General features: G+C 35.0%; 1 protein-coding gene and 1 long non-coding RNA gene across 5 annotated transcripts; one reads left to right on the top strand and one right to left on the bottom strand.

Annotated features, from left to right (window-relative positions):
• On the top strand, positions 1–3,515 carry LOC118054728 (uncharacterized). Its single transcript, XR_004688543.2, has 4 exons — positions 1–194; positions 725–1,479; positions 1,609–2,647; positions 2,794–3,515. It is a non-coding gene; the product is annotated as an uncharacterized lncRNA (long non-coding RNA).
• A 2,151-nt stretch (positions 3,516–5,666) lies between these two features.
• LOC118054726 (transcription factor MYB33) lies at positions 5,667–11,007 on the bottom strand. Of its 4 annotated transcripts, none has more exons than XM_035066406.2 (5): positions 10,752–11,007; positions 9,902–10,034; positions 8,629–9,001; positions 6,669–7,680; positions 5,667–6,309 (listed from the first exon to the last, which is right to left on the bottom strand). In XM_035066406.2, exons 3-5 carry the CDS (start codon positions 8,986–8,988, stop codon positions 5,975–5,977), a joined length of 1,707 nt encoding a protein of 568 aa, XP_034922297.1. In that variant the 5' UTR covers positions 8,989–9,001; positions 9,902–10,034; positions 10,752–11,007; the 3' UTR covers positions 5,667–5,974. The 4 variants fall into 4 exon arrangements, with proteins under 4 accessions (XP_034922297.1, XP_073264009.1, XP_034922295.1 ...); XM_073407908.1 differs by having other exon boundaries at positions 8,629–9,047; positions 10,670–11,006; XM_035066404.2 differs by having other exon boundaries at positions 8,629–9,047; positions 10,752–11,006.
• Positions 11,008–11,508: the final 501 nt, after the last annotated feature.

The following is an 11,508-nucleotide window of genomic DNA, read 5'->3' as shown; positions in this document are numbered from 1 at the left end:
AATGAAGAAAGACAAGAGATACTTTATGGACAAGCTTCCATGTGGGATATCAAGGATGAAGCATAACAACACCATCGAACAACTCAGAGGTTCGAAAACAAGAGAGAACATAAAAGTTGACGAAAAAGAGGAAGAAAGAGTACCGTATGATGAAATGATACCAGGGGGCCCAAAGCGCAGAAGGTCTGCCCGCAGTAAGTATTTCATGGCCATCTGAAAATTATCAGAATTTTGATAAATGAGCTTTAATCTGCATTTGCACAAGAAACCTGCATTAAGGTACACAACAATATTATTAGTCCAGTTACATGTATGTCTTTATTATTCTTGATCCATCATAGGGAAAAGGTAATAGAAAAAACCAGCTCAGTGGTTAGTGTTTGAAGCAATTTTTAACTAGAAACTGCCTGACATTTTCCTACAGTCTTTGGATCCTGGCAAACATGGGTAGCTATGGTCCTACGGTATTTTTCAAAGAGTATCAAATTCTGCATAATGTATTTTCATCTGGTCCTCCAGAGAGTTAGTATCATATTTCTTCTCTGATATCAGCAAATGCTCCCCGTAAAATCTCACTTGCTTGTATTCAACCTGGAGAAAGAGTTGCATCGTTGCATGTATTTTCAAAAGTCGAGTTTTTTAACGTGTAAACACAAAATCTTCATCGCACTAGTCAATTGATACAAATAGAAAGCATTCAAAAATTAAGCCTGTGTTGCTTCAGAACCCCCTGCTCCTCCCAGCACTGGTGCAGTCAGAGAACAACAGTTCAATCACGGTGAAGAAATAACTCATGAAAATCACAGGAGATCAGATTCATTCTCTAAATCCGCATCAACTAGTCAGTTCATGATGACGACAGCTTCATCTTCAACTTCAACTACAGGTTATCATGAACATGACACTTCAAGTTCTACTTCTAAAACCGCAAAGCATGCCTACATGAATTTTCAAGGGAAAGAAAACACTGCCAACACACAACAAGCAACAGCAGGAAAACATTCCCTGGCTGCAAATACTAAGTTTGAGCAGAAGGAAAGGGAGGCAGAGAGCCTAAATGAACAACAAAGACGACAAAAGAACATCGATAATTGGATGGGAGAGAGTCCTACAGATGAGGTATTCAAAAATTCCATTTGCTTAGTTTGCAGAATAGACGGCCAAAGATAGGATGGAAGAGAGACTTCAGTTATAAAGAGATCCATGCTGCAACAGAAGGATTTTCCCAAACGAAATTCCTATCAGAAGGTGGTTTTGGCTCCGTCTACAGAGGCGATCTGGATGGACTGGCTTTTGCTGTGAAGCAGCACAACAGTGCAAGTTTCCAAGGAGAAAAGGAATTCAAGTCTGAAGTTGAAGTGCTCAGCAAAGCCAGACATGAGAATTTGGTCATGCTGTTGGGATCTTGTTCTGAAGGAAACGACAGGCTGCTTGTTTATGAATATGTGTGCAATGGTTCACTGGACCAACATTTATCAAGTAAGAATCAATGACCCTGGATTTAATTTTTCTATGCTTTGCAATACTATGATTGCATTGGATATTTACCATAATAATATAATAGAAAACGGATCCTAATACACGGTGATGTTTGCTAAATTTCTGCAGAACATGCGCGCAAGCCCCTCACCTGGGAAAAGAGGATGAAGATAGCTTTGTGAGCTGCCAGAGGGCTAAAATATCTGCATGAACACAATATTATCCACAGAGATATGAGCCCAAACAACCTTCTCATAACCCATGATCATGAAGCACTGGTAATAATATAAAACCAAGCAATTCTAAACTGATTCTTTATTTCCATCCATGCATTGATCTACTGAAGTTGTCGCAAAAGGGAAACCAAATTCATTAAAGAGCCAAGCAGTTCTTTTGGTGCTTCTAGATTCTAGAATGATCAAATTCATTAAAGTTAATCTCTGATCATCTCTAACTGTCGTTAATGGAAAATATTTAAGCCATTTTCCACTTGCCAGAAGACCCAGAAATATCATATCGGATTGAGTGATCAAGGAGATTGATTAATTTATTTTTAGAATCAGTTTCCAGATTACTGAAGACAGGAGATCTAAGCAAAACCATTTGTAAACCAGAACAGCGCTATTCATTCTTAATGAGTAATCAAAAGATTTCACCACATCAGGATTCATCTAACATTTTCCTTGAATTAGCTTGGAGATTTCGGTCTTGCAAGAACTCAACACGAAGATTCAGAGCCGTCCTTGGAGACAAGAGTTGTTGGAACTCTTGGATACTTGGCACCACAATATGCAGAATGTGGGAAGGTGTCAACCAAGACAGATGTTTATGCTTTTGGTGTGGTGCTATTGCAGCTGATCACGGGACTAAAGACTACAGACAAAATCCTAGGAGGGATTGTATCAGTCTGTCTCATCAGTCACACGCACAAGCACGAAAGTTGGAAACATAAGAACCTTATATTTGTTGTTCTTATATGTTTCAGGGCTAATTCATATCATTTCACTTTTGCTTACAGGCAAGGCCGCTGCTGAAAGAAAGAAACTACCCAGATTTAATTGATCAGAGGATCTTAGAGTCCCACGATGTCCATCAACTCTTTTGGATGGTTCGAGTGGCAGAAAAATGTCTCAGCAAGGATCGTCAGAAGCGATTAACTATGGATAAGGTAACTCTTTGTACTCAGTGATCTGCAACAGCAATGTTTCATATCATGGGACAAAGATCTTACAAGCTCATCATAACACCCTTCTCTCTCGCTCTTTTTGGTCTCTGGGGTTTAATGCGCTCATTTGCTGTTCAACACCATGACAGGTGGTTTATGCCCTGAACTACATAATAGAAAGCAACTCAACGTGCAGTCTTGGAGAACTAACCTCAGCAAAACCAGATTCACCAAGCAGTGTACAGGACTCCTATGAATCTTATGATGATACTCCTAGCTATACCATAGAAACCTTCTCTCCAAGCTTTCCTACAGATATTACGTCCACCGGTAGCACGAGTCTAAGACTTCCACCATCACCCCCAATAAACTTTCGCCACCACCTTCATTATTAGCCATTTCATCAAGAAGATGAAGCACTTCAGTTGGAGGATCAGATAATGAAGGATCATCTTAAGGCCAAGGTGCAGTACTTGATACAGAGATGGTTAACTAGAAATAATGTCAAGTCTGACGATTGATGCTTGTTGATTATCTTGTTACTTGTTATCCTTAATACGCCAGCTACTGTTTTTCGTTGGATTAGATTTCTAAGTTTTCAAATGTATTAAAACGTAATGTGTTTTCAGGCACATCTCCTTGTCCTGGCACCACGCCTTTGACTGGATAAAAAAGTGGATTTCAATTTACTATGCACAAACTGGCTCGAAAATATCACTTGATTTTAGATAGAAAATATATTATCTTGATATAATAAATTAAATTAAAAAGAAACTAAATGAGATAGGTTTTTTTTCCTGTTATCCTGGCGTTAGACTTGAAAACACTTCATACTGCTGCCCTTTGCTCATCCTCGCCCGGCCGAACCAAATTTTTTTCCACGCTATAAAAAGTATTTCAGCAAAGATAATCCGAGATAACTTTGCTTAAATTAATTAAAACATATTGAAAGAAGCAGCAAAGAGAAAAATAAAAAAATATATATAAAGTTTAAAACCTTAATAATCTAATGTTAAAAATAAAAACAAAAAAAAATTCAAAAAATACAACATCAAATAAAAAAACCCGAGTCATGTCGATGTAACTTGACAAACTAATAACTGATGGATGGCAATTTAAAAATTGATGTGAAAAATTAACTTTGGGTACATTTTAAATAACTATTTTGATCCTTATATATTTTAAAATTTTAATTTTAATACAAAACTTTATTTTATTTATTTTTTAATTTCTAATTTGAGAGAGAATAGAGAAACTTGCTAGATTATAGTTGTAGAGAAAGAGTCGTTGTTTGACCTGATTCCAATTAGAAAAAATATTGATTTTGATGTTTATGGGATTTTATTTAACCAGAAAAGTTTAACTAGAGTTTTTTATTATCTTAAAATTAAGATAAGGTTGATTTTTATAAGTTTTTGAGTTTGAAGTTATTTTTTTTATTATTAAATTTTTTATTGTTTAAAGATACAAGGGGTTTTATGTGTATTCTAATTTATTTTATTTTATAAATGATTTTAAGTTAAAGATAAGTTTAAAAAATAAATTTTTAGTGTTAAAAAATCCCTGCCATGATTTCCACGACCTAAAGGTCATCGAGAACTGAAGATGCAGGCAACCGGCTGTCTGCATTGTTTGCAAAAGAAAATATGAGCAGGTGCACGGGCCTACCTTTGCTTTTGGGGCCAGGAACTAGTCAATTAGTCCTATACTTCTAGACTCATTTTTAAAGGGCTTTCCTTCAATCTTTTTTTTTTTTAATTTCATTTAAATAAAATTAAAAAATTATTTTTTAAAAAAATATACATCATAAATATTTTTTTAAATTATAGCGGGATAAATTATTTTTATCACTTAATTTTTTTATACATATAACAAATATTTTTTTTATAAAATTATTCAATCTCATAATATAGGTTGTGAATTTGATAAGTTAACTCGAGTTTTTTTTTTCTAAGTATTTTTTTTTTCAATTTTATACCTCGACAATGAGTTGATTAGAAACTAAACTTTGTATTTTTTTTTCTATAGAAAAATCTTGTTGTTGTAACTAGGGTCGGTAATTTTTTTTTCATTTTTATACTTTAATATTTAATTGATTAAAAATATTCTTTCTAATTTGCTTGATTTGTATTATATAGTATTATTATAATTTCATAATTCAAATAATGTGTTTGTCTAGATAAATTCAATATGTTTAACGTTTTTTTTTAAAAAAAATTACATGTAATCGGGTAGATCACAATTTCAATATTTCAAAAGTTTGCCTGCAATATACATTAGATTTTAGGCATCCTACTAACATCTTTATATTTATTTACAGTTAAAAAAATGATTTGACCCGTTAATAACTATATTTCAACAATCAGAAACACTATTTGTAAGGCAAGTTTGTGATGGAAATGCAGATTTTTGGAACGTTCAAGGCTATCTTAATTGACCCTTGCTACTCTTTTTTTCTTTCCCCTACGAAAAAAGGGGAGCCAGCTCAAGCTGCTAAAATGGCACAATCAATCCATCTAAACCAAAACTCAGGATAGCTCTGCAGGTGGGGCTATTGGTTGTAGAATTGACGTCCAAGGATTTTAGAAGTCTTTGTTACTGGACTAGGCGATTGTTGGCCTTCTCTTTCATGCTTGGTTAACGGTAGAAAAAAGCAATCTAAAGCTTGTGGACGTGACAGAAAATAGAAATGGTGTGTGACTGAGAACCACAAGCATAATGCAAATAAGAACATGTTTTCCACTAAAGCAACAACCAAGTTCACAGGTTGAAAAATATAAGCAGTGCTGATCAATGGTTAACTATACTAAATCATTACTGGGTGCTCCTAACTGCATGTCATCTTCATGTGGTTAAAGAAAAGATGAAAATGGAAGTCAACATACAAAATACTCACCTATACAAAGATGTCACAATGTATTACTTGGAAAATCTAAAAGAGAAGAGATCGCATACAGAGCACACCTCTTCACTATGCAGCAGAAAATAAGTTGAATCAGAGCCAAAACCATTCAAATCAATAGAAACAAATCATGTTCATCAAATAACAAAAATCATCGAGTTGAAGGTGCTTGTTATTCTACAAATTTAGCAAAAGCCATAATGCATTAGCATACCTTGTCTAAGTTTTGATATTGGCATTAATTCATAGCCTTGTTCATTAAACAAGAAATGAAACAACCCTGACTGAAACATACCATACCACGAGTTTTACTCTAACTGAACTTTTTCACAGTTCAAAAGGTCCTCGGACCTGGTGAATACCTAATCATAGAAATCATCAACATGATCAAAGCATCGAAAGTTCAAACATTTGATAGATAGCAGACTTCAAGGGAGTTCAGACATTTGACAGACAGCAGGCATGTTGTTCCATGAACAAGAATCTAGTCCCCATCCATGATCTGTAGATGCTCCGGCAGCCATCTGCTTGTACTCACTACTCAAATCATCACCAAGAAGGGTCGCTATGGCTTCAGTCATGATGACTTGGTCCTTTCCATAACCAGAATCATGCTCAAGCCAATCTGAGTCAAGTAAGGCATCAGGGCGAGTAATATCCAACTGGGTATAGGATTCCTTTTCTCTATCCGCTGTCCAAGTGTGATCAACAGGTTCTGATTTCATATTGCATTCTGCAGAACATCCAAATTTACGTTTAGATCCTGTAATGGAAAACCAGATGACTGTGTAAAGGACTTTTGTAAATGCGACCTTGAAAGAGAAGATTGCAAATAACTAATAAATGTCAGATCGAATTTGAGAATGAGAAATGTAGACAGTAACATATAAACCAGTTCTGGTCTCTCTCTTGTGTTTGTTTGGAATTACTTGGGGTTTGTGTTTTGCAAAATTCAAGACAGACAAATAGTAAAGATGAAATTGTTTTTTTTTTTTTTTGGACATTCAACAAACTTCATATTATAATATAAAAGATCACCCGAGGAACCCACGACATTGCTTCAAACATATAAATTATGACTTTGATACTTGATAAATAAATTCATGTCAAAAAGATGCATACCAGTAAGGGTCTCAGCAGGTGGTGATTCATCCAAAGAGCTTTCACCGGCACTGATGGGAGTGCACTCACTGAAAAGGGAAGTTGCAAGATAACCCAAAGGAGAAATGGGATCACCATAGTCTTCCCATTCTGTCTCGCTAATATTAAGGGCAGAACAGTCTGCATTGTCACCAGGAGTAATGGTAGATGAATTTGAACTCTTATCAGATGATTGATTCTTTGCACTGCTTAGAGTTCTGGCCTCATAAAGTAAAGCATCCAATAGCCCACTATTACGTGGTGATGGAAAATTTGACTCGACTGTCCCAGTAGGAGGAGATTGGATAAAAGTATCAACAGACTCGATTAAAGGTGACGGGGAACAAGATTCCCCCCAGCCACCTAAATCAATTTCTGCATATTGGAGTGAAGGGAGCTCTAACTTCACAGCCTCTGAGGTGGGCTTAGAAGCAGAGAAATTGCCATTAGCAAGGGTATGGCTACCCTGATTTTCACCAAAAATCTCTGGGTTCTTGGTGGCAGAATCAGGATCAAATGGAAAAGAAAACCCAAAGTATTGAGCAGCTTTATCACCATCCTGAAACTGGTCAAACAAGTGGAAATCATTTTTCATGCCACCACTGAAACTGGATAATAAGGTTGTTGCCTCTCGAAGACGCTTCTGACGGTGCATTGTTGGTGACATGAAGCTTCCATATTGAGAAGAGCACAGACCTTTCATCAGAATGCTACTTGCACTAATATCAGGAAGTTTGGGGACATAAGGTAAGATGTTTTGGTTGGTCTTTAAATTGTCAAACATGACATCAGGTATCCCATAATTGTGGGTCTGCAAGATATCATGCTGACCTTTATTCCCACTGTCCATTCCATTAATGTCCAGGCATTGTTGACTCCCCTGCAAAGTTTGCAAAGAGACTTCAGGTGGATAAAGGGGTAAGCCAGCCCGTTGACGCCTCTTAATTCTGGTATTCCAGTAATTCTTTATCTCATTGTCTGTACGACCAGGCAACTGAGAGGAGCAAAAGGAAGAATACATCAGACCCAGATTAAGATGCTACAGAAACCTTTCCAGGATGAAAACTTAAGAGACCTTGAAACCGACAACAACTACAATGATTTCTCATATGCAAACTAGCCACAGATATGAAAAAATTTCATCAGTAACATTATTGCAACAACTCTACACACAATACATTCAGACTTTAAACATGCATGGATGCTGAAAAATCCAGAATAACCAGTTTAGGCCTTGACTCGTGACTGTAGATCAGAGTTTATCACCCAGAAGAAGAGCCCCTTGACATTCCTGGGATTTACAGATTCATTTGTATGCATGTATTTTATTCTTCTTTTTCTGTGCATGTGTGTGTATTGAGGGTTATTCAAATTGTCATAACTTTAGGAAACAGCTAAAACCTTAGTGCATCAGAAGTTTACATCTGAACTTTTTAAAATATGATAGCTTGCTATTGCACCATCATGTCACGTAAATATAACATCTTATTGCAAGTAAATGAATATGGAATTACATAAAGGAGAAAAGGTACCCTCCATGAGAAAATGGGAAAAATCAAGTGAAAAGAGGAATTTAGTCTCAGTATCTGCTAAACAAATTCCTAAAATCCTCAGTTATAAGTAGACTGTTAAGAAGTCAAAAGAGTAATCCTATCCCACAAAAGAGGCCACAAAGACAGATCCTTGAGAATTCTCATCTTCACAGTTTAAAGCTCGCACTCTGCGAAGAAAAAGATTAATCTATCTGATCTTTCAAATGAGATTGTCAAGTGTAGCTACAAGCCTACAGCATATGTGATTATTTCAATTAACAGTTTGTAATTACAGTCCACGCAGCTTTTAGCCCCTATTTCCCTGTTAATATGCATACAAAAGCCAATACAAAGATGAAAAGGATTGCAGTGCAGCACGAATATCTAACAGCAACAAATTATACACTTACATGTGCAGCCATCCGTGCCCATTTGTTTCCCATCTTGGCATGAAGTTCAATGATTAGTTGCTCTTCTTCTTGAGTAAATGCTCCTTTCTTTAAATTAGGCCTTAGATGATTGGCCCATCGTAATCTGCAGCTTTTACCGCAACGGAAAAGCCCTGAGTGCTTCTGAACAGAATTCCAATTCCCCTCCCCGTGCTTCTTCACATATTCTATCAAAATTGCATCTTCAGCAGAAGTCCATGGCCCTTTCTTAAGAACAACTCCATTTGTACTTCCACCATAGCTGCCTTCCTCACCCAATGGCGACTCGGTCTGATCCTTGGAGATCATGCCATCCCCACTCTCACTTGTCGTGCGACTCATCTCCTTTCAACCCCTATTAAACAGCTCAGAACCATTCAATCAGCATGATGAGAAACAACCTGAACCAAAAAAGATGTGGAAACAAAATTAACACAGATGATGAAAAAGGCCGCCTTTTGCTCTGTAGTCTTTTATATTTGCGCTCCATCTCCCAGAAACTCATTATTTTTCCAATACAATCTGGTTATTGCAACAAACAACTAGTGGGGTGAAAATAGCATGCTTCACCCAAATAAAATCTAAACCAAGTCAAAAAAGCTATTATAGAAGCAAAACAAAAAGGTATGCAGACATGAGAGAATTAACATCCAGATACTACCTCAAAAGGGAATGCGGACAATGCAAAGAAAGGTCAAACAGTAGCACTAAGAACTCATGCAAAGAATAAAAAGGCTTAGCAAACAATATTTGAGTATCTAGTGATGATAAAAAAAAATTTAAACAAAAAAAAAATCCGGATCATAGAACCATAAAGTGAAGGGGGGAAACGCTTTATAATCTTCCCTGATTTCTCTATTTAATTAAATGTTTTTAACCAAATCTGGAAGCCAGCAAACGAACAATGGCTCAGCCATACACTTGAACTAATACCAAGACGAAACCCATTTCCAAAATCATGAAAAAGTAAACAAACTTGTTGCATACAACTCATTTCTGCTCACCAACTATAGAAGTCCATAAAAGGAAATCCTATTGTCGTTTATTGCAATAGTACTCCATTAATTTCTATAACGATAAAATTAACTAGAAATTGAGCCATGCCATACTGTATTTAACAGAGTATACTAATCTCCCAGACTATCAATAGGAACAGTAAAAATTGAAACTTTTTCCTTGATAAACACAAATCTAGCAACAAAAAAATTGATAAATAAAGCACAAACCAAAAGAATCTAACAAGAACATTAAATACCTGAATCAGACAAGATGCCAAACACAAAGCTTTGAGCTTTGAGCTTTGAGCCGACAGAATTGGAGCTGTTAAAAGAGCTCAGAGATTATTCCTGAATGAAGTAAAAGCAGACGAAAGGGAAAAAATTGAATACCTGAAAACCACAACAATAAAAGAACCAAACTTTAATGCGTTAATCAATACCCAAATAAAAAAATATACACGCAGCAATAAAAGAACCAAACTTTAATGCATTAATCAATACCCAGATACCAATATAAACTGAATCTTAGCTAGAATCAGCTCAAATTGCTAAATTCCCACAATAAAACCTAAATTGGGATCCCCAAACCCTAACCAGTGATATTTAAGCTCAAAATTTGATCTTTTTCTGTAAAAATAAGCAGAAAGTAAGCTCAATTAAAAAAATTATATAAAAAAAACAAAAGAAATGATCTTGACCTTAATTTGATATAGAGGGCATATAAGATCTGTGCATACAATGAGAAAATCATTTGAACCACGGACACGAGGAAATAAGAGCGCAAAATGGGAAACTTTTAGAGAGAGAATTAAAAAATGGAGATTCTTAGAGAGTGAAATTGAGCTGGGAAATGGGTGGCAAAAGTAGATGCAAATTAGCAGAGAGAAAGAAGGAGAAAGCCACATCTAGAATTAATTATTCAATGATCTAAAACATAATTAATTACTATCTTATTCAAGTAGATATCATACCATAGCATAGCGTGATTTATTACTAGAAGCTTAAATTTATGGATTGCAACTTACTTTTCTTGTTTTAGAAATTAGAAAAATAAATGGAGTTGTAGCTGGATTAATAGAGAAAAACGGGTTGTATCTTAGCACTTACTTTTATTGGAGAGGGAACTAGAAATGGTGAGGGTGAGGGTGAGGGTGGGGGGAGATGGCTTGACTTGATCAACAAAAACTCTCACTTTCTTCCTTCTTTCCTCCTTTCCTTAGGCTTTTTTTTTTTTTTTTTTTTGTGCCTGCTATTTAATCATCAGATATAGCTTCAGTATATGTGCATTGAGCGTGTATGGAGTTAAATAGAGAGAAAATGTTAGGGAGCAAAGCCAACTACTTTTGGACACTACACTGGATAGCTTTTTTTTATTTTTTTCTCTTCGCTGCGGAATGCTTAAATGTCGTAACTGTATTTAAAAAAATAATGACTCTATATCAAAGAGATAGTTGAAAAAAAATGAAGATAAATTTCAATAATCGAACCGATAAAAGATAAAATTAAAAAAATAATAACAAATAAATAAAGTTTAAAGAAAATATCAGTAAACTTGGATAATGAAATTTTAAAAAATTAAGATTATGAATCTAATAATAAAATTAAAACTAAATTAAAATTTTATAAAATTACCAAGAATAAAAATTAAAAATCAAAATATTAAGATCTAAAATCTTAAATTTCAATAAATATTGAACTAAAAAGCAAAATTAAAAATTCCTAAATCAACAAAATCACAATCGTAGGAAAGGATAAAAAAAGAGTTATAAAAAAATAAGGATTGGAATTGAAAACAAAATTAAATTAAATTAAATTATAAATAAAAAAAATTAATGCAAAGTTGAAAAGATAACAATAAAAAAAC

This window comes from Populus alba, chromosome 3, assembly GCF_005239225.2.
Source record: "Populus alba chromosome 3, ASM523922v2, whole genome shotgun sequence".
NCBI classification, from domain to species: domain Eukaryota; kingdom Viridiplantae; phylum Streptophyta; class Magnoliopsida; order Malpighiales; family Salicaceae; genus Populus; species Populus alba.
This window is presented reverse-complemented; position numbering and strand designations above follow the sequence as displayed.

Excerpts from the sequence above, each read along its gene's own strand:
- LOC118054726 (XM_035066406.2), bottom strand. The coding sequence starts at position 8,988 with ATGAGTCGCACGACAAGTGAGAGTGGGGATGGCATGATCTCCAAGGAT. Across the intron at positions 7,681-8,628 it reads GGGCACGGATGGCTGCACAT|TTGCCTGGTCGTACAGACAA; the intron begins GTAAGTGTATAA and ends TGCTCCTCTCAG. Across the intron at positions 6,310-6,668 it reads ACCTGCTGAGACCCTTACTG|GATCTAAACGTAAATTTGGA; the intron begins GTATGCATCTTT and ends TTTCCATTACAG.